This window comes from Mobula birostris, chromosome X (genome assembly GCF_030028105.1).
Source record: "Mobula birostris isolate sMobBir1 chromosome X, sMobBir1.hap1, whole genome shotgun sequence".
NCBI classification, from domain to species: Eukaryota; Metazoa; Chordata; class Chondrichthyes; order Myliobatiformes; family Myliobatidae; genus Mobula; species Mobula birostris.
This window is the reverse complement of record NC_092402.1, coordinates 56003370-56026186: the sequence shown is the minus strand read 5'-3', so window position 1 is coordinate 56026186 and position 22817 is coordinate 56003370. Positions and strand designations below refer to the sequence as shown.

General features: G+C 43.4%; 1 protein-coding gene across 4 annotated transcripts in view; it reads left to right on the top strand.

The window, feature by feature from the left end:
- Positions 1 to 22817, top strand: part of LOC140191684 (activin receptor type-1-like) — a 131828-nt gene that overhangs the window by 56551 nt on the left and 52460 nt on the right. For all 4 annotated transcript variants that reach the window (XM_072249326.1, XM_072249323.1, XM_072249324.1 and 1 more), the window contains 6 exons: positions 1514 to 1747; positions 3598 to 3831; positions 12285 to 12478; positions 14052 to 14151; positions 17348 to 17494; positions 19538 to 19813. In XM_072249326.1, the coding sequence (XP_072105427.1) occupies positions 1514 to 1747; positions 3598 to 3831; positions 12285 to 12478; positions 14052 to 14151; positions 17348 to 17494; positions 19538 to 19813 (1185 nt within the window). The remainder of the gene's footprint in view (positions 1 to 1513; positions 1748 to 3597; positions 3832 to 12284; positions 12479 to 14051; positions 14152 to 17347; positions 17495 to 19537; positions 19814 to 22817) is intronic.

Below are 22817 nucleotides of genomic sequence, written 5' to 3'. Positions count from 1 at the left end.
CACACATGAGGCTGCTTAACAAGCTATGGGTCCATGGTGTTACAGGAAAGATTCTAGGATGGATAAAACAGTGGCTGATTGGCAGGAGGCAAAAAGTGGGAATAAAGGGAGCCTTTTCTGGTTGGCTGTTGGTGACTAGTGGTGTCCCACAAGGGTCTGTGTTAAGACCGATTCTTTTTACATTATATATCAATGATTTGGATGATGGAGTTGATGGCTTTGTTGCAGATGATATGAAGATAGGTGGCTGGGAAAATAGTTTTGAGGAGATAGAGAGGCTAGAGAAGGACATAGATTAGGAGAATAGGCAAAGAAATGGCAGGTGAAATACAGTTTTTGGAAGACTATGGTCATGCATTTTGGTCAAAGAAACGAGAGGGCTGACTGTTTTCTAAATGGAGAAAAAATACAAAAAAACTGAGTTGCGAAGGGACTTGGGAGTCCTTGTGCAGGATTCCCTACAGGTTAATTTGCAGGTTGAGTTTGTGGTAAGGAAGACAAATGCGATGTTAGCATTCATTTCAAGAGGACTACAATATAAAAGCAAGGATGTAATGTTAAGACTTTATAAAGCACTGGTGAAGTCTCACTTGGAGTATTGTGAACAAGTTTGAGCCTTTTATCTTAGAAAGGATGTGCTAAGACTGGAGAGGGTTTAAAGGAGGTTCATGAAAATGATTCCAGGTTTGAATAGCTTGTCAAATGAAGAGTGTTTGATAGCTCTGTGCCTGTATTCACTAGAATTCAGAAGAATGAGGGGTGACTTCATTGAAACCTTTTGAAGAGTGATAGGCCTTGATAGAGTAGATGTGGGAAGGATGTTTCCTGTGTTGGGGGAGTCTAAGACCAGTGGACACAGCCTCAGAATAGAGCGGTATCCTTTTAGAACAGAGTTGAGGAGGAACTTCTTTAGCCAGAGAGTGGTGAATCTGTGGAATTCTTTACCACAGGCAGCTATGGAGACCAAGTCTTTATGTATATTTAAGGCAGAGTTTGATAGATTCTTGATTGGTCAGGGCATGAAGGGGTATGAGGAGAAGGCAGGAGATAGGGGTGGAGAGCAAAATTGGATCAGGCATGATGAAGCAGACTCGATCGGCCAAATGGCCTAATTCTACTCCTATATATTATGGTCTTATGGTATTTCTTTGTTCTACTGTGAATGCCTGAAAGAAAGTGAATCTCGGGGTATGTGGTGACATATACATACTTTGAACTTTGATCTGAACCCAAACACACTCATTCTCCTCGTTCTCGCCATCCCAACTCTTCCCTGCCGCTTAGAAAGTGTTTCATTGTTTCATTTCCAGCTTTCCACCTTCTAATGAAAGGCCGTGAACCTGAAACATTAGCACTGCTTCTCTCCCTGCAAATGCTGCCTGACTTGCTGAGCGCTTCCAGCATCTTCTGCTTCTATATAGCCTGGCCCAATCCTATCTCACCCATCCTCTTCAACCTAAAACATATTTGCACAGCCAGTGTAAGTGATAAATAAAGCAATGTTTCCTCACAGGTACGAAGGAGACTGAGTGTGTGTGCGAAGGTGAAGGCTGCACAGGGCAGCGGTGCTTTGGCCTCTTCTGCTATCAGACTCTCAGCATTGAGGATGGGAAGCAGGTCCACCAGAAGGGCTGTCTGAATGAGCACAGTGATAAGAGATGCAACCAATCACAAGTCCCAGAGAAGATAACACGGTGCTGCACAGGTTTCCTCTGCAATGCAAATTTGATCTCTGTGTCCAAGCCAGGTATATCAAAAGTGTTGTGTTTGTAGATTATTATATAATTTCTGCCTGCAGAAATAAAAATTAGACAACTGGATTCTATAATAATGGATAGGATTGCACCTATACCCCCCTCTAGAGACTCTGTCCATACTTCTCGCCGTCTCAGTAAAGCAGCCAGCAGAATAAAAAACCCCACCCACCCCAGATATTCTCTCTTCTCCTCTCTCCATTCAGGCAGATGATACAAAAGTCTGAACATACGTACTCAGGGGCAGCTTCCGTCCCACTGTCTTATCAGTCTCTTGAACAGACCTCTTCTATAGAGACTATAGAAGATTCCTTGAAACATGATGGAACAGTGCATGGTTTAAGAGACTGATTAAAAACGTCTGTGAAGACTTAGTGAGCTAGTTAGTGCAATCTTTTCATAATGCTGCTGAGACTGTAAATACATGCTGGTATATATACGTGTGTGTGTATATATATATACACACACACACGCACATTTTATTCCATTCCCCTATCCTTCTCAATTTATTTTTAGTTAATTCTTTATTCTTAATAATTGTTGAATGTTGTTCTTTGTTGCATGTCATGCCAACACACCACGGCAAATTCCTAATACATGTAAATGTATATGGTGAATGAAGTTGAGCCTTGGCCATTGATCAGAAAACTGAGAGGTGATTTCATTGAAGCATACGGGGTTTAATAGCATAGATATGGGGCTGATGTCTCTCCTGGACAGTGTTCCAAAGAGGAATCGGGGGAAACTTCTTTAGACATAGTTAGTAAATCTTTAGAAATCTCTACCTGAAAAGGCTTGTGGAGGCTTTTTCACCGAGTAGAGTCAAGTTAGAGATTTTTTGTAGATATCAACAGATCTGGGTTAAGGACATAGAACAGTACCAACACTGGCCCTTCAGCCATGGTGTTGTGCCAACTTTTTAACCCACTCCAAGTTCAATCTAACCCTTTCCTCCCACATAGCCCTCTGTGTTTCTTTTATCTATGTGCCTATTTAAGGGTCCCTTAAATGTTCCTTATGTATCTGCCTCAACCACCATACCTGCCAAGGCGTTCCACGCACCCACCACTCACTGTGTAAAAAAAATTTACCTCTGACATTCCCGCTTAACTTTCATCCAATCACCTTAAAATTATACTCCCTCGTATTAGCCATTTGACAGCCAGAGAATAAAATCTCTGACTGTCCATTCTATCTATGCCTCTTTGCGTCTTATACATCTCTATTCAGTCACCTCTCACCCATCTTCACGCTAAAAAGAAAAGCCCTAGCTCGCTCAACTTTCTCTCACAAGACTTGTTCTCTAATCCAGGCAGAAATCTGGTAAATCTCCTCTACACCTTCCATAAAGCTTCCACAGCGTGCCTATAATGAGATGACCAGATCTGAATACAACACTCCAAGTGTGGTCTAACCGGGATGTTACAGAGCTGCAAGATTACCTCGCAGCTCTTGAACTCAACCCCCCCCAACTAATGAAGGCTAACTACCCTATCAGCTTGTGCAGCAACTTTGAGGGATCTATGGACGTGGACTCAAGATCCCTCTGTTCTTCCACAATGCTTTAGAATCCTGTCATTAACCTTGTATTCCACCTTCAAACTCAACCTTCCAAAAGGAATCACTTCACATTTTTCCAGGTTGACCATCCGCCTCTTCTCAGTCCAGTCAATGTCCCGGTGCAACCCTTGTTTACCCCATCCCTGCCTTCCCAGAACAGCAATAATGAACATGCTCCTTCCAGTAATGGCCACAGTTTCAGGGAGAGACCAGGGAAACCCTGTAAGACTTGGTACAAAGTCCTTAATAATGCCATGGTTAATTGCTTCCATCTCATTTCCAGGGACATTGGAGAAGTATGACTGTGTGTGTCAGAACGGATATTGTACCAAGGACCAATGTACTGGCTCCAGGTGTTATGTTTCAGTGATCAGTGAGTTCCCAGATGAGGTGGTGAAAGGATGTTTGACAAGCACCCCTCGAGAGGCACCCTGTGACAACCCATCACCATCTGTCAGCATACAATGCTGCGTGGGTCACTTCTGTAACCGCAACCTCACCGTGAAAAGAGTGGAAGGTAAATGGGACTCTCAGTTACGTTTAAGAGAAAATCTGCAGATGCTGGAAATCCAAGCAACACACACAAAATGCTGGAGGAGGTCAGCAGGCCAGGCAGCATCTGTGGAAAAGAGTATAGTCAACATTTCAGGCCAAGACTCTTTATCATCCAGGCCTGATGAAGGGTCTCGGCCCAAAACATTGACTGTACTCTTCTCCATAGATGCTGCCTGGCCTGCGGAATTCCTCCAGCATTTTGTGTGTGCTTCTCTGTTACATTTACCTCTGTAGGTCAATGGGACAAAGCTGTATGGTTTTTGTCATGTGCCTTGGCTTGAACAGACACAGACTACTGTCCTGGAGCAAGGAAGGGGGCAGTCACTACTGCTGGAGCAGCTTTGACAATCCGGAGAGATGCGATCTTCTGGTGCCCTCCTGCATTGACTTGCTGCCTCAGTTTATGGTGGAAATCCAGCCTGACTATTATATGGGTGTCAGAGTTATGGTGGTCGAGGAGGTGGGAAGAGAATTGTTGGGCTTGTCCGGATGCTGGGTCCCAAATGAAGGAAAAGAACGAGAAGTCCCCAGCAGACTGGCAACATTACCTTTGTGTCACAGCAGGACATGGTGCATCCTTCCCAGTAGGACCCCCATGAAACTTCAGGGTCATTATTTCCTTCAGAAGTTGTGGTGACACTGCTGCTATGTAAACATCGGGTTTTGCCAATAAGGCTGATACCTCATTGTTACAATGGAGTTAGGCTGCCTGTTTCTAATATCATCAATCCGTGTATTCCCTGGAGGTGATTACATTTTGGAAGTATATCTTGGATCAACCTTGGCTTAGTCGTTAATGCTGTCTGAGTTGAAAGGTTGTAGGTTCAAATCTTATTCCAAAGGTGTGCTTAATCCAAAGGCAGTCTGAGATAAGACTACACTGCTGAAGAGGCTGCCTTGCAGATTAAATATTAAGCTAAGGCTTCATCATCTCTATCATATGGAAGGTAGAAGATCATATAGCCTCATGTTGAATTCCACAGAATTTTCCTTGTGTCCTGTCCAAACTATATTGCCATGATTGGTTGATAGGCCATTTGAGATATCATTTTAAAAGCTAGAATAGCAAAAGACACTAACATCCACAGGCTAGATGAGTTAATGGCACAAGAAGAATTAAAGGTTCAGATCTCATTGGCAGGATCTGGGAATTAAATAGTCATGGGTGTTCAATGCTTAAGAAGGACAAAGCAGAAAGCAAAAGGAGGCAGGGTGGTGCTATAAATAAGGAGGTAAATCAGTATTGTGGTTGGAAAGGACCTTGGCTCAGCAAGGCCTGAAGGGGAAGTAGAGCCATATTGGGTGGAGTCAAGAAAGAGCAAAAGGCAGAAAATATTGGTAGGCATTATTGAGAGGCCACCAACAAGTAGTTGCAATACTAGGCACAGAATAGGCCTGGAACTTAGAGAAGCATTTAAGAAGAGTAACAGAGTCATAATAGGTAGTCTTTAGCCTAGAGTGGAGAAGTCAAGTCAGCTGTGATAGAGAGGAGGAGCATTTCATGGAGGATGGTTTCTTGGATCAATATCTTAAGGAACCAACCAGGGAAAGGACTAGTGTAGATCTTGTGGAATGAGAAAGGGTTAATTAATCATTTTGTTATTTAAGGGACCTTTGGGGAGGAATGACAATAACGTGACAAAACGTTACCTCAGTTTGAAAGAAATATAATTTAATATGAAATTAAACCCTTAGATCTAAACAGAGGAAACCATGAAGGTATGAGGGAATTGGTTGTGGTTGATTGAGAGAATACATTGAAAGATGTGATGGTGAACCAGAACTGGAATCAGATTTATCATCATTGACTTATACGACGTGAAGTGTGTTGCTTTGTGGCAGTAGTACAGTGCAAGGACATAAAATTGCTTTAAATTACAAAAATAACAAATAGTGCAAAAAAATAAGATTCATGGGTTCATGGAGCACTCAGAAATCTAATGGCAGAGGGGAAGAAGCTGTTCCTGAAAGTGAGTGTGCATATTCAGACTCCTGTACATCCTCCCTGATGGTGGTAATGAGAAGAGGGCATGTCCTAGATGGTGAGGGTCCTTAGTGATGAATGCTGCCTTCTTAGGGCACCGCCTCTCGAAGATGTCCTTGATGGTGGAGACAGTTGTGTCCCTAATGGAGCTTGTTGAGTTTGCAACCCTCTGCAGCCTGTGCATTGGCTTCTCCATATCAGATAGTGATGCAACCAGTCAGAATGTTCTCCAATGTACATCTGGAGAATCTTCCAAGAGTCTATGGTGACAAACCAAATCTCCTTATACTCCTAATGAAGAACAGATGATGGCTAGTGTTCACAAAAAGAGTGCATAAGTAGCAAAAAAAAAATCCTTTGAAGCACAGAAACATGGAAAATGATTCTTTTGTGGGTGACAAGAGAAATTAATGAAAAAAAGAAAATCTAGAAAGATGCTTATAAAGTTGCCAGTAATAGTAGTAGACAGAGAATTGGGAGTTCAGCACCGAAGGAGCAAAAAAAGAGTGAACAAAGGGAAGGTCAAACTTGAGAGTGAACTGGTGAGGAACTTAAAAAAGGACTGTAGGAACTATTACAGGAACGTTAAAAGGGAAAGTTTAATGAGGGCAAAAGTGCCCCCTTGTAGAAAGGGGCAGGAGAACTTATAATTTGGAATAGCTGGCTATGATATTAAACAATTACTTTGAATCTGTCTTCATTGAAGACAACAGCAGAGAATCTGACAGGTATGTTAGAGAATCAAGGCTTGTGTGAGAATGAGGAGCAAAGGAAATAAGTATTGATCAACAAAATAACACTAGACAGGTTCATGAGCTTGAAAACCAACAACCCAATGATCTACGCCCTGAAGTTTGGAAAGAGTCGGCCATAGAGATAGATGATCTGGTTCTCATCTTCCAAAATTCCATAGATCCAGGAATGATGCCCATGGAATGAATGGGAGAAAATGTGATCACACTGTTGAAGAAAAGAGGGAAAGAAGAATCTGAGCTGGTTACCTAATGTCTGAAAAATATTAAAATGGAAGATATAATAACAGATACTTTGAAGAAAGGCAACATAGATTTACAGTATGAAGAGAAATCTGCTGGTGTAGATGGGGAAACCAATAGATGAAGTGCATTTGGAATTCCAGAAACTTTCAACACGGTCCCGTAGGAGACAAGTCGACAAGGTGAGAGCACAGAAATTAATTATCAGGCAGAATGCAAAGAATGAGGATAACCGTAGGACTAGGAGAGTACCTCAAGGAACCAGCTGTTTGCCCAAGGTCACCCAACTGTCCTGTTTCTGAGTTTGCTGTTGGTCCTACACTAGGTGGGGTTGTGAGTGGGGAGGGGGGGGATGTAGAGAGGTTTTGGGGTTAGGGGTGTATGGACAAGCTGAGGGAACGGGGATATGGATAAGCAGGGGATTTGGTAAATGATGAGAGATCAGTGGTGATGACGTTCAAATGCACTTGGATGTACTCATATGCAAGTAAATGAAAGTCAACATGCAGGTGTAGCAAGTGATCTAGAGGACAAGTGATGTGTTAGCCTTTGTTATAAGGGGGTGTGAGTACAGAAATAAGGAAAATCCTGTTCCAGTTGTATAGGGTCTTGTTGGAGTACCGTGGCAGTTCTGGTCTCCTCACCTCTAATTGCCACTGAGAGTGCAGTGAGGATTCACTAGGGTGGTCCAGGGATGGTGGGTTTGTCATGTGAGGAGAGATTGAGTCAATTCAGACTGTATTCTCCAGAGTTTAGAAGAATGAGAGAAGATCTCATCAAAATTTGAAAAATAGTCAAAGGACTTGAAATGATGGATCCATGGAGGGTGTTTCCACTGGCTGAGGATAGATACCTTCCCAGAATCAGGGGTGGTCTATTTAACATTGAGATGAGAGGAAAAAAATCTTTCCCTCACAGGGTGAGGAAACTTGGTAATTCTCTACCCTGGAATCTTACAGATGCTCAGTCAAAAAGAGATTGATAGATCTCTGGATATTAACGATATCAGGGATATGGAAATGGTGGTAAGAAGATCAGTCCTGATCATAATGAATAACGGGATGGATTATTCCTGCTCCTATTTCTTGGGTTCTAAATCTTAAAGTCATGAATGGTACTGCATGTACCTAACTCCCTTTGAGAATGGTCATAGAGAGACTGGTGCAGAGTGGCACAGGGTGGTTTGGTTTCTTAACTCAGAGAAGATCTACCGCTGGTGGTAACCATAAGCTCAAGGTTGCGCCTTTTCATTCTGACCTTTGCCTGTTCAAGCCACCTGACCCAAGAGAGGAAGCATCACAGTCGAAAAGGTTAAGCTGCAAATGCCACTTTGGAGCCACCTAGTGGTCAAAGCCTGCACCCACATTCTGACTGTTAACATCACAAACACGAGGAATTCTGCAGATGCTGGAAATTGAAGCAACACACATCAAAGTTGCTGGTGAACGCAGCAGGCCAGGCAGCATCTCTAGGAAAAGGTACAGTCGACGTTTCAGGCCGAAACCCTTCGTCTTGACGAAGGGTCTCGGCCTGAAATGTTGACTGTACCTCTTCCTAGAGATGCTGCCTCGTTAACATCACAACATTGGGAAACCTTGGCATTGGCATCTTAACAGAAAAGCATGGACTAAATAACAACAAAAGAAAGTAAGATATGTGTACAGGAAGCACATGTGACACACAGGGTTTTAAATCCAAATAACTCTTGAAATCCCCTGTACGGAACATGGGACCATGTCTGTATATATTCCAATATACTTTATGTGTCTCCCAAGAACCACATTCACTGTCGAGCACCTATGTTCTGTCCACCAGGAAAGGTGAAATTTCCTGGTAGCCACCCATTTTAATTCTACTTCCCATTCCCATTCTGATAATGTCAGTCCATGGCCTCCTTTGCTGCCACAATGAGGCCACTCTCAGGTTGGAGGAGCAACACCCCAATTTCCATCTGGGTAGTCTCCAACCTGATAGCGTGAACATCGATTTTTCTGACTCCCCCCCCCCTTCCTCTATTCCTCATTCTGGCTCCCCTATTACCCCTTATCTTCTCTTCACCTGCCTATCACCTCCCGCTGGTTCCCCTTCTCCTTCCCTCTCTTCCATGCTCCACTGTCCTCTCCTGTCAGATTCCTTCTTCAGCCCTTTACCCTTTCCACCTATCATCTCCCAGCTTCTCACTTTATTTCCCCTCCCCACCCACCCACATACCTACCCCTCACCTAGTTTCACTTTTCACCTGTTAGCTTTTACTCCTTCCCCTCCCCTCCACCAGCTTACTCTGGTATTTCCCCCTTCCTTTTCAGTCCTGAGGAAGGCTCTTGCCCTGAAACATGGACTGTTTATTCCTCTCCATAGATGCTGCCTGGCCTGCTGAGCTCCTCCAGCATTTTGTGTGTGTTTTACTGTCCAATTTTAGTTCTCTACCTGAGGGAAACCAGTTTAGTTTAAAACCTTTCACTAGAATGTTTTGATAATCAACTTTTCCAACTCCTTGTAATCATTTCCAATCGGTGCTCATTTCCCTTGAATGGGATTTTTTTCTTGAAATTATGTTGCACCCCTAAAGTCAATAAATCAACTTTTCCATTCATAGAAAACACTGCAGAAGTTAAATATGACTTAAACAAAAAGAACTTGCTATCTTCCTTTATGACTGTATTCTATTGGGAACAAGGTATCTTAAATTTCTGGGAGGGCAGGAAATTTGGTGGGGATGGTCAAGTGGGGTACTTCAAGTGGAGAGAGATCTCTGGAGGAGTAAGAAAAGCTGTTTCATCAAGTGAGAACGTTCAGAGAAAAGACACATAAAACTAAGAGGTGGACTATGGAATACTGGGGTCCAGTATGGAATTCCCTCCCTCCACAGCTTGTTGAGGATGGTCGATCATTGGAAATGTTATATCCAAGGATAATCAGTTTTTTCTTCAGGGAATGAAGTGGAATAGAGCTAGGCTCTTGGTGATGTGGAACAGGGAAGAGTTCTGGGGAATAGGCAGGAAATGGAGACAAAGCCAAATATCGGACCAACTGTTCGTACATGTAGATGAAGGGAACATACAGATCAGTCACTGAATGCTGGAGTAGGTTGGGGAAGCTGGGTGACCTCCTCCTGTACCCATGTTGGAATGTGTGTTCACCACCCAGTTATAGTGAAGTTGGTTACCGGGGATTACAGAAGGATCTTGATCAGCTGGGTAAGTGGGCTGAGAAATGGCAAATGGAGTTTAATTCAGCTAAGTATGAGGTGGTGCATCTTAGGAAGACTAACCAGCGTAGGACTTTTACAGTGAACAGTAGGGCCTTGGGTAATGGCAACATAGAACATAGCACAGGAACAGGCCTTTTGGCCCAGAAGATTGTTCTGAATCACTTAAATTAGTAATCAAATGGCCAACTAAACTAATCCCTTCTTCCTACACAATGTCTATATTCTTCCATTTTCCTCACATTTATGTGCCTATCTAAACATCATTAAAAGACCCTGTTGTTTCTGCCTCTACAACACCCTAGGCAGCGCATTCCAGGCTCTGTGTAAAAAAAAACTTGCCCTTCACATCTCCTTTGAAATTACTGCCTCTCACCTTAAATGCATGTCCTCTGGTATTCGACATTTCAGCCCTGGGAAAAAGATACTGGCTGCCTACTCTGCCTATGCCTCTCATAATCTTATAAACCGCTATCAAATCTTCCCTCAGCCTCCGCCATTTCAGAGAAAATAACCCATGTTTATCTAACCTCTCATTATAGCACATGCCCTCTAATCCAGGCAACATCATGGTAAACCTTTTCTTCTTTTTTTTTGGCGTGTGCCTGCATGCATGCGAGTCTGTACGTCTGTGTCTGCGTGCGTGCACGTCTATGCGTGTGCGCGCGTGCGTCCGTGATGATGTCTTTTTCATGGCTTTTTATAAGGCACAGAGCGAGAGAGAGAGAGACTGTGTGGTGCACCACTCCCCACACAGACATTTTTGCAGCATTTTTCCCCTTATTTTACGAGGTCGAGTTGCGATCTCGACACTCAACCCGGCACGGATGGAAAGCGTATTCGGGAGCGGACCCGACTGGTTTCGAACCCGGGCATCTCCGCCCCCGGGTCCGGCGCCGATGTCCATTGAGCCACCAGCCAGCCCAGCAAACCTTTTCTGCACCCTCTCCCAAGCCTCGACATCCTTCCTGTACTGGGGTGACCAGGACTGTATGCAATACTCCAGATGCAGCCTAACTAGTGTTCAGAAAGCTGCAGTGTAACTTCCTGACTTTTGAACTCAATTCCTAGACTAATAGAGACACATGTGCCATATACCTTCTTAAACACCCCATCAACCCATGCTGTGTTGCCATTTTCAAGGAGCTATGAACTTGGACCCCAAGATTCCTCTGCTCATCAACACTGATAAGGGTCTTGTTCCTAACAGTGTGCTGCCTCTTTACATTTGCCCTACCAAGGTGCAACACCACACATTTGTCCAGGTTAAACTCCATCTTCCATTTCTCCACCCTTATCTGCAATTGATCTGTATTGTGACTTTGCCAGTCTTCTATGCTATCCACAACTCCACTAATCTTCATATCATCTGCAAACTTACTAACCCACCCATTTATATTTTCATCCAGGTCATTTACATATATCACAAAGAGCAGAGGCCCTGGTGTAGAGGTCATAATGTTGTAGAAGAGAGGAGCCTACAAGAACAAGCATATAGATCCCTGAAAGTTGGTGTCACAGGTAGACAGGATGGTGCAGAAGGCTTTTGGCATGCTGTCCTTCATCAGTCAGGGCATTAAGTATAGAAGCTGAGATGTTACGTTGCAGTTATACAAGACATTGTTGAGGCTGCATTTAAAACATTGTGTTCATTTTTAGTCACCCTGCTATAGGAAAGATGTCACTCAGCTGGAAAGAGTGCAGAGGATATTTATGAGGATGTTGCCAGGACTCAATGGACTGAGTTATGGAGAGAGATTGAGCAAGTTGGAATTTATCTATTAGAGCATAGGAGAACGAGAGGAGATCCTATAGAGTTGTATGAACCATGAGGGGCATAGATAGGGTGAATGCACACTGTCTTTTTCCCAGATTTGGGGAATCAAGAACAAGATGGCATAGGTTAAAGTTGAGAGGGCAGATTTTTTATAGGAATCTGAGAGGCAACTTTTTTACCCAGAACGTGGTGGGTATATAGAACCAGCTGCCAGAGGAAGCAGTTGAGGTGGCTACATTACCAACATTTAAAAGATACTTGGACTGGTACATGGATAGGATAGACTTAGAGGGATATGGGCCAAACACAGGGTAGTGGGACCACCTTAGATGATAATCTTGGTCTGCATGGACCAGTTGGGCCAAGGACTTGTTTCTGTGCTGTGTGACCCTGTGACACTATGAGGTTGATACTTTCTGCTCATTGTCTCCTGTGATTTGTCTTTTCTCAGTAACAAAGAAAAAAATCACTTCCCTGGTCACAGTGTTAGTCCCAGTTGTGGTGCTGAGTGTTCTGGTAGCCCTGTTGCTGCTGTTCCACCAGAAACTCTGTAAAAACAAAAAGATGCCATTTTTGAACAAGGACGAAGAACTGAACCAGACAGAAATGCTGAAAATAACTGAGCTTGGAGACAACACAATTGGCGTAAGTTTTCACTCTCTCGTTGCCTGCAGAAATCAGTAAAAGTTGCATAGAAGGGAAAGCAGAGTTGGCAAGATTGACCAACTGTAAAGTTGCTCTCTGAAGAAGAGCAGGTAAAATGTTTCTGAAAGAGCAAACTGGGAGTATCCTTTCCCTTGGTCTGTGAGTAACAAAGTGTCCAGGAGCTGGGAAACACAAACCCTGCCTTAATGCAGGACATGTTAAGAGTGAAACAACTCTATGAATGTTCATCGCAGCAGGGAACACAATAGCCCCATCAGCTGTTGAAAGGTACAAATGGAAAAGGAATGGGTGGTTCTAAAGGGTTAGTGGCATGGTGAGGTAAACTGTCATCCTCTGTAACTACAATCTTATCTTTCGATCACAAAGAAATGTACATTGGGGCAAATTCAATGCTTATCCAAACCAGTAGACCCTCTTGCCACCTGGACTGTTCTGTATAACAGACTGGAAATTCCTGACCATTTTATTATTTCCACTCCTTTCTCCTAATCCATGTGATTCATGATGGGGGAGGCATCTGCACGAAGATGTTATATGAATGCTAATGTCGGTGAGTGACAGTGGTTACTAGCTGTGACGTGAATCACTACTAAGCCTGGCTCTTCCTTCAACTACCACCATTATCTCCCATACTACCATATGTCACCAAGCACCCATCTCTGAATTCCAGTCAGAGAGTCATAGAGCCATACAGAATGGAAACTGGCCCTACAGCCCAAGATGTCCATGCCCTCTGTGTTGCCCAGTGAGATAGTCCCACTTGCCTGCATTTGGCCCACAGCCCTCTAAACTTCTCCTATCCACCTCCTAATCTAGGTGGCTTTTAAATGCTGCCAATATTTCCACCTCAATGACTATGGAGCTCACTCCAAGTATGCACCATTCTTTGTGTAAAAAAAAAAGATCTCTTTTAAATCTCACCCTTTGATCTTAAACCTATGCCCTCTTTCCCTGAAGAAGATGGCAGTTTGTCATCGAAACATTGGTTATAATCGATTCCTGTATCCGGCTGGAAGCCTGAAAGAGTTTATTCATCTTTACCCTCTTGCTTTAGCACCCCTCCCTGGTGAAAAGACTATGTGTTTTCATCCTGTCTATGCTCTTCATGATCCTATATACCGCACCTCTACCAGGTCACTACTCAATCTCCCACGTTTCAGGGAATAGATACCTAGTCTATGCAATCTCCCCAAGTCCAGGCATCATCCTGGCAAACCTTTTCTGCACCTTTTCTTGTTTAATAAGATCTTTCTCTAACAGGATGACCAAAACTGTTCATGGTACTCCAAGTGTTCCCTCACCAGTGCCTTATATAATTCCTGAGAAAGAGGATTGGACATTATGTTCACAAATTCTTCCACCTATATTAGGAAGATAAGAGAATCCCTCATGGAGCAAGAGGGTTTATCGGCCTCTTTCTGTGATGTCACGTACAATTTTGTCAAATTTGTTAAACAATGGTGTCTTCAACTGCTGTTCATTCCTTGTAAGTTCTTGCAAAGAATTGCTCTAATCCTTAATTAAAATGCCTTTTTTTTGTTTCTCATCTTAGGACCTGTTTGATCATTCCTGTACTTCTGGTAGTGGCTCTGGTCTCCCTTTCCTTGTTCAGAGAACAGTGGCCAGGCAAATTACACTGATAGAATGTGTAGGTCAGTACAATCTATTTCAAACACCCTCTTTATCTCTTAGATTTCATTTTCATGCTTTGTTAACCTTAGCATTGTGCCGTGAGGGGGAAAGCATTTTAATGAAGGGTCTGAAACACAGTAAGAAGTGGAGGGAGCTGGTTGGTGAGATATGTCTTAGATTGTTCTAGGTTAAGCTATGCAAAGCCATTTGGATTCCTTCTGTTAAAACAACCCTGCATTTACATGGTGTCTTTCATTACCTCAGGATACTTCAAAGAATCTTATGCCCAATTGACTTGTAATGAGGCAAGAAACAGTTCCCAATTTTTCCCATTGTCATCACAAATAAAACACAATGTTCTTAGTCAGAATCAGAATCTGGTTTATAATCACTGACAAACTGTATGTCATGAAGTGTGTTGTTTAACACTAGCAGCACAGTGTAATGTACATGGTATAATATAAATTTGAAGAAATGAGAAATATATATAAAAATTAAATAAATAGTGTAGAAAGAGAGCAAAATTAGTGAGGTGATGTTCATGGATTCATTGCCCATTCAGAATCTGATGGCGGAGGGGAAGAAGCTGTTTCTAAAATGTTGAGTGTGTGTCTTCTGGTTCCTGTACCTCCTCCCTGATGGTACCAATGAGAAGAGGGCGTGTCCTGGGTGATGGGGGTCCTTAATGATGGATGCCGCCTTTTTGAGGCATCATTTTTTGAAGGTGTTCTCAGTGCTGGGGAGGCTAGTGCCCATGATGGAACTGGCTGAGTTTACAACTTTCTGCAGCTTTTCCTGATCTTGTGCAGTGCCCCTCCATACCAGACAGTGGTGCAACCATTTAGAATGGTCTCCACAGTACATCAGTAGAAATTCACTTGAGTCTTTGATGACGTACTAATTCTCCTCAAACTCCTAATGAAATGTAGCTGCTGTTGTGCACCTTTCTTAACTGCATCAATATGTTGGGCCCAGGATAGATCCTCAGAGATGCTGACACCCAGGAACTTGAAACTGCTCTCCTTTTCCACTTCTGATCCCTCGATGAGGACTGGTGTGTGTTCCCTCAACTTCCCGTTCCTGAAGTCCGCAAACAATTCTTTGGTCTTACTCATGTTAAGTGCAAGGTTGTTGTTACAACACCACTCAACCAGCTGATCTGTCCCACTCCTCATCACCGTTTGAGATCCTACCGACAACAGCTGTGAAACTGGCAAATTCATAAGTGGTGTTTGTGCTGTGTCCACCATCTCAGTCGTGGGTGGCTAGGCACAGTGGACGGCTGAGCCACACGTGACTACCAACTCCCAAGTACTGCCAGCTGCCCTGCACCTCTGCAGCGAGTATATGTACTGACCAAAGAGTGCTGAGCTTCCAGTTAATGGGAATGAGAAGGAATTGAATGTCAGTGGACAGCACGGTCAGCTAATGGGCTGGAGGGGGTGAGCGAATGCACTCAGCTGGAGTAAAGATGCCATTCTTGAACAATCAAAGCTCATTTTCTCAGCAACAAGGGTCAACTTAACCAGCATGGTGTCACATGCAATCTACAAAGTGTATTTGAAAAGAGTCATAAAAGCTCAAGAGAAACAGTTGTCAGGACCAAAACAACAACAGTGATTCTCCATACAAGCAACATGATTGCCTTCAGCCAAATGAGGTAAATGAAAGAGAGTTAAGGATCATTCCCTGCCATTTATGGCAGCATTGTCTTCAGGCGTGTGTGATAGAGGCCTTATTTAACCCCGTCCATTTCAGTCGAAATAGTGGTCTTGCTGTAAGCAGCCCATTGCCTCAGCATGGCAGTGTTCCAGTCTACAGAATGGGACTTGAACCAAAAACCTTCTGAGTTGGTGGCAATAGCCATTCCTGCTGAGTCGCATTAACTTAGCCTGTGGATCAAAGAGTAACGCAAACAATATGCTGGAGGAACTCAGCGGGTCAGTGAGCATCTGCGGAAAGGAATAAACAGTCAATGTTTTGGGCTGAGACCCTTCATCAGTGTTATATTTTGTAACTTCAAAGCTAATTGAAAGAAAAACACAAGCCCAGGGATAAATGTGTCTACTTCATTTTTACTTTAGTGAGGCACGCACATATGACATGGTGGTGTAATGATGTATGTCATTCACGTACTTTTACATATAACCTGTAATGACTTAAGTAAACAACAGAGTGCTTAGTCAAACAATACATTTACTATATTACTGAAATATTAAATACACAATGCTGGTTTGGTTCGCTGGCCTTTATTAATCAGAGCATTGAGTATAGGAGTTAGGATGTAATGCATTGGTAAGGCCAAATTTGGAGTATTGTGTACAGTTCTGGTCACCGAATTATAGGAAAGATGTCAATAAAATTGAGAGAGTACGGAGGAGGTTTACTAAAATGTTGCCTGGGTTTCATCTCCTAAGTTACAGAGAAAGGTTGAACAAGTTGGGTCTTTATTCTTTGGAGCGTAGAAGGTTGAGGGGGGACTTGATAGAGGTGTTTAAAATTATGAGGGGGATTGATAGAGTTGACGTGGTTAGACTTTTTCCATTGAGAGTGGGGAAGATTCAAACAAGAGGACATGGGTTGAGAATTAGAGGACAAAAGTTTAGGGGTAACATGAGGGGGAACTTCTTTACTCAGAGAGTGGTAGCTGTGTGGAATGAGCTTCCAGCAGAAGTGGTTGAGGCAGGTTCGATGTTGTCGTTTAAAGTTAAATTGGATAGATATATGGTCAGGAAAGGAATGGAGGGTTATGGACTGAGTGCAGGTCGGTGGGACTAGGATAGGGTAAGAGTTCGGCATGGACTAGAAGGGCCGAGATGGCCTGTTTCCGTGCTGTAATTGTTATGTGGTTATACAACACTCTTCCCTGCTTAGCTGTAAAATACATATATTTTACATACAGTATATACTATATAGTACCTGGAGAAAGCCCACACATTCCATGGGGAAGACATACAGAGATTCCTTACAGAACAGCACCAGCCAGAATTGAACTCTGAACTTCCGTGGCACACTTGTCTATTTTCCCCGACTCAGGTCAAATATTGCCTCTGTTAAAAATCAGTTGACTCGGCTTCAATTCAAACTGGGCGTTTGGTGTACAGTTTGGTTCTACAGCAAAAAGTGAATGTCCAACCTTCGCTGCCTCCCTTCCCACTGCAAAACCACTGGAAAATCCCAGCTCCTTTTTCCTAATCTTTGTTTGCCTTTGCTTAGGGAAAGGACGCTACGGTGAAGTGTGGAGAGGCATGTGGCAGGGGGAAAATGTAGCCGTTAAGATCTTCTCTTCAAGAGATGAACAGTCCTGGTTTAGGGAGACAGAGATCTACAACACAGTCTTGCTGAGGCACGATAACATTCTAGGTAAGTGCTGCAGAAATGCAACAAGATCTGGGAATGAGGGATCATCAGAGTGACCACATCTCATTGGGGGGTCACTCCCTCCATCCTCACAGTAGTCCATTCACAGTTCTACCTCTTCCTGAAAATGCACAAGCAACATAGTTCCAATATTATTTTAGCCCATTCTTTCCCTATGGAACTAATTTCTTCCTATCTTAGCTTCTATCTTTCACCTCTTTCCCAGTCTCTTCCCACTCCTCCACATCCTCTGTAACAACCTCCATCTTCCTGAACTCAACCATCCCACTTTGAGTATTAACATCAAGCCTTCAATATCTCTATCTACATCACAAGAGCCTGGGGGCATTTCCCTTCATTGTTGAACCAACGCCCAACCTTCATCCCTGATTAAAAATATTGCCTGTCCATTTCCCTCCATAGACGCTGCCTGACCTGCTGAGTTCCTCCAGTGATTCCAGCATCTCCAGTTCTCTAGTCTTTTGTGTCTTTGTGATATTGGCTCAGGACTTTTTCTCTCTCCATTAGCATAGTCTGGCATACAGCTTGCATCACACAACACTTCTTTGTCATCCTCTAAATGCAGCATTAATTGTTCGATCATCCCCATGGCAACACTGGCCCCGCCATATCACAGCTATTTTCCTTGTCCCATCCATTCGTCTCCATCATCTTCTCTGTTTCTGAAAAATACTTTTCTCTCTCTTTCCCAGGTCCGAAACCTTAACCCTGTTCTTCCCTCTACTGGCTGACCTGCTGAGTGTTTCTAGTAGTTTCTGTTTTTATTTCAGAATTCCAGCATCTGCAGTTTATTTGATTTTCAACTGATTCTCAACTACTTGCTATATCTTTGATATACACAAACAAATCATGAACAACTGCTTTCTCCTTTGGTACACGAAATCCTGTAAAATCATCGTCAAGCTTTTCTTCAGGCACATTATCAAACATCAAGGCAGGCCACAGCTTATGCCAGCCATTCTTTGGTGCTGAAGCTTCTGCCTTCTCCCATCCTCGAGTAATGAACCAAAGAACATCCTTCATGTTAAATTCTTTAATAAATGTCTGTACAGAATTGCCAGCATTCACCTCATCTAACATACATTTCATGAAAAATGAGCGATACTTGGCCTCGTAATTAAAAGTGGCGCTGAACCATCAGTTTCTGGAAAGCCGGTGGTCAACCTGTACTTCCATCAGTTCACCCCTCAGCCTCTGATGTTGAAAAGAAAACCACTCAAGTTTGTCCTGCCTCTCCTTATAGTTCATACCCTTTAGAACATTGAACAGTACAGCACAGTACAGGCCCTCAGCCCATAATGTTGTACCGAACTTTTAGCCTACTTTAAGAACAATCTTCCCTCCCACGTAGCCTTCCATTTTTCTATTGTCCATGTGCCTATCTACATGCCAGTTTCTTAAATGTCCCCGATGTATCTGCCTCTACCACCACCCATGGCAGGGTGTTCCAAGCACTCAATCACTTTCTGTGTAAAAAGAAAACAACTTCTGACGTCCTCCCTCTACTTTCCTCCAATTACATAAAACTTATGCCCCCTAATGTTAGCCATTTCTGCCCTGGCAAAAAGACTCTGTCTCTCCGCTTGATCTATGCCTTTTGTCACCTTGTGCACCTCTCATCCCCCTTCGGTCCAGAGAGGAAAGCCCTAGCTCACTGAACCTATCCTCATAAGACATGCTCTGTAATCCAGGCAGCACCCTTGTGCCCTTTCCAAGGCCTCCACATCTCTCCTGTAATGGGGCACACTGATGCATTTCAGGGAAAACGCGGTCATACAAGAGGGAGAGAAATGCACATGAGGATTTGCTGACAGAGTGAGAGAGTAGGATGGGAAGAACTAGTGTGGAACAAAAACACTTTCTTGGGCCAGTGTGTTCATAATGTCCATTCTGTGGAACGTGAGCAAGTTCCTCACTCCTCCCCACCTAACTTCTCTCCCCTGTGCTGCACTCCGTGACATAGCGTGAAAATTTTGGGATGCCCCACACATTCTAACCAGTTGTGTTTGCCTCCTCGCTCCCCAGGCTTCATCGCCTCAGACATGACGTCCAGAAACTCAAGCACCCAGCTCTGGCTCATAACCCACTACCATGAGAACGGGTCACTGTACGACTACCTTCAGTGCAATGCCGTCAACACGCAGGGCTGCATGAAGCTCGTGCTCTCCATCATCAGCGGCCTTGTCCACTTACACGCAGAAATCATTGGAACACCGGGCAAAGCAGCCATCGCCCACCGGGACCTAAAAAGCAGAAATATTCTTGTCAAGAGAAACAAGCAATGCTGCATAGCAGACTTAGGTAACGACTACTCTCCAGTGCCTCCTTTCATGAAGTTGGGTAAACAAACTAAGCAACGTCCTGCCCAGTTCTTCATGGTTCAACATTCTTCACCTTACATTTTGTCTTCCAGTCACGAAGAAGCTTAAGCTCCCTTCTTGTGCCAAGCTTTTTCCTGCATATTAATAACCCCAGTGCTCCTGTGTCTTGGAAGGCTGCTTCAGCCCACTGCCCACACTCCTGGACATGGATGCAGGGGTCCTCTGGTCTCCAACTGTCCTGACATCCTGATGGCCAGTGATGACTGTCTACCTGCTTTACTGATGCTGCTTCCTACCTGCCCGCCATTGACCAAAACTAACACAGCCACTCTGCTCTCTGTTAATGAGGTGTTCAACTCCATGGACAGCTTCCCTTCCGATTGGATCCCCCTTTTAGACCTTAAGACATAGGAGCAGAATTAGGCCATTTGGCCCATCGAGTCTCCTTCACCATTCCACCATGGTTGATTTATTGTCCCTCTCAACCCGATTCTCCTTTCTTCCCCTTGTAACCTTTAACACCCTTACTAATCAAGAACCTAGCAACCTAGCAACCAAGAACCTAGTCCATGAGCAGGGTGGGTGGGATCCTCTGTGATATTACTGTCCTTTTTCCAGCACCTTTCTCTAAATATATCTTTGATGGCAGGTAGGCTGGTGCCAGTGATGTGTTGGGCAGTTTTGACTACCCGGTGTCCAGCTTTCCAGTCTGCCACAGTGTAGTTTCCATACCATGCAGTGATGCAGCATGTTAGGATGCTCTCTACTGTGCATCTGTAGATTGACGTGAGTACAGATGTGCACAGTTCAGCTCTCTTCAGCCTCCTTAGAAAGTAGAGGTGTTAGTGAGTTTTCCTGACTGGGTGAAATCTGTTCTGGGTCCATGAGAGGTTGTATAATCCAGTGCAATGCTGCTGGATGTGTTATCCTTCAGGCATAGTGTTAAATTAAAATCCCCTCTCTCTGTTCCACTGCATTAGTTTGGGTTGTTGGAAGCACCCCTGTATTTGCATCAAAAAAAGTTGATTCAATCCCACACAGTGGCATAAAAATTGAAAACACTTGGTAAATCAGGTGGAATCTGAGAGAGCAGCTTCCCACAGCACTATTTTAAAGAAGATTTTGGGAAGCATTACTGGTGTCCGAGCCCATTCTCCTCCCTCTATCAACATTACTAATGCTGATTTTCTGGTTGCTCGTGCTTGCACTGGCTTGCTGCGTACATATAGGTACATTTCAAAACCTTCAACACTTTAAAAAGTGATTGCAAAGTTATCTGTGGCACCTTGACATTGTGAAAGGTGCCAGTGGAATGCCAGTTTCCCTTTCACTCTGTATTTCATGGCTCCGTATGGAGATTATCAAGGAGTTAAAATTACCAGCAGAACAAATGACTTTGTCGCTCAATTACTGCTGCACACAAATTTAGTGCTGTGTGTATCAATTTAACAACCACTGTTCAAAGTGATCCATGTTAAAATGTGACACAAGTCTGGTGAACTACTATTTCAATTTACTCTTTCTTGGTGCTTTTGTTGTGCAGGTGATAAGGATGATGCTATGTGTGGAAGATCCCTAAACTGATTTTTGTTTCTAGGCATACCGTGAGGCCAGTCTCAAAGGACAAACGTGCAAAAGAAAAGCGCAAGTTTCCTGCATGCACTAAGTTCTTGTGTGGACTGAACTGCCATAGTGGAATATTAACCAACAAGGAACAAGATTATTGTGCACTTTCAGCAAATTACTTGTATGCATTTGATAGCCAATCAGTAGCAAGCTGTCTGATGCAATGATGTGTGAATTGGCAGCAAAATTGCATGCACGCATTTGCTAGCAAATCAGCAGTAACAATTGGCTTTATGCAAACGGTAGCCAATGAAAAACAAGTTGTGAGTGATTAGCGAGTTTTAACCAATCAGTAGCAACTGCCTAATCACACGCAACAGCCAATTTAATGCAAATTACCATTTTAGTCAATTAAGCAGGGTCTAAATACAAACATTATCCTACCAGCAGCAGAGTCTAAATGCCGTCTTGTCCAATCAGCAAATTGCCAAGATTAAATCCACGGACAATGTTGACAGGTTGCAAGTGTACAAATGCTATCCAATCAGCACGTTGCCTGCAACATTCAGTAGCAAGCCGCTTCTGCTCAACAGCAAATTGGTAGAATGCAATCAGCCGCAAAGCTGCCTGTAACCAAGAAGCAAGTTATCTGCAGATCAACAGCAGCTTGTCTGTCAATGAGTTTTCTGTAAATCAACAACAGATCATCTGTAAATCCAAATGCTGGAGGAACTTACCAGGTCAGGCAGCTTCTTATGAGGGGAATAAAGAAATGGTGTTTTGGGTTGAGACCCTTCTTCAAGATTCCTGATTAAATTAACAAAATGCCATCAGTAGTCAATCAGCAACAAATCGACTGTAAAACAACAGCAAATTGGCCCAATGCAGGCAGCAGTCAATTTGCAGTAAGTTGCCTGTCAGTCAACAGCAAGTCGCCTGCAAATAAACAGCACATTGTCTGTAAATAAGCAACATTACCTGTAAATTATGGGTAAATTGGCCGAATGCAACCAATTGTCTCAGCAGCAAGTTGCCTGTAAATATGCCAAAATGCAATCAGCAGTAAGGTGTCTATAAATCACCAGACAGTCGATTGTAAATCAACAGTAGGTTGCCTGTACACAAGCAGTGAAATGCCTGCAAATAAGCTATCAAGCTGTGAATTGTCAGATTATAGTCAATAGTCAATGAGCATCATTTTGGTTGGTTGTAGGCAGCAAACTGGCTGGACACAATCGGTAAGCGATCATCAGTAACTGTCCTCTATCTAATCAGCGGCAAGCAATGGGTAACGAGTCAACACATCTTGCACATTCGTTGGTCGTCAGTCTTTCTGTGTAGTTTTTCAATGATTCTTTTGTATTTCTTTGTTCTACTGTGAATGCTCACAAGAAAATGAATTTCGGGGTAGTATGTGG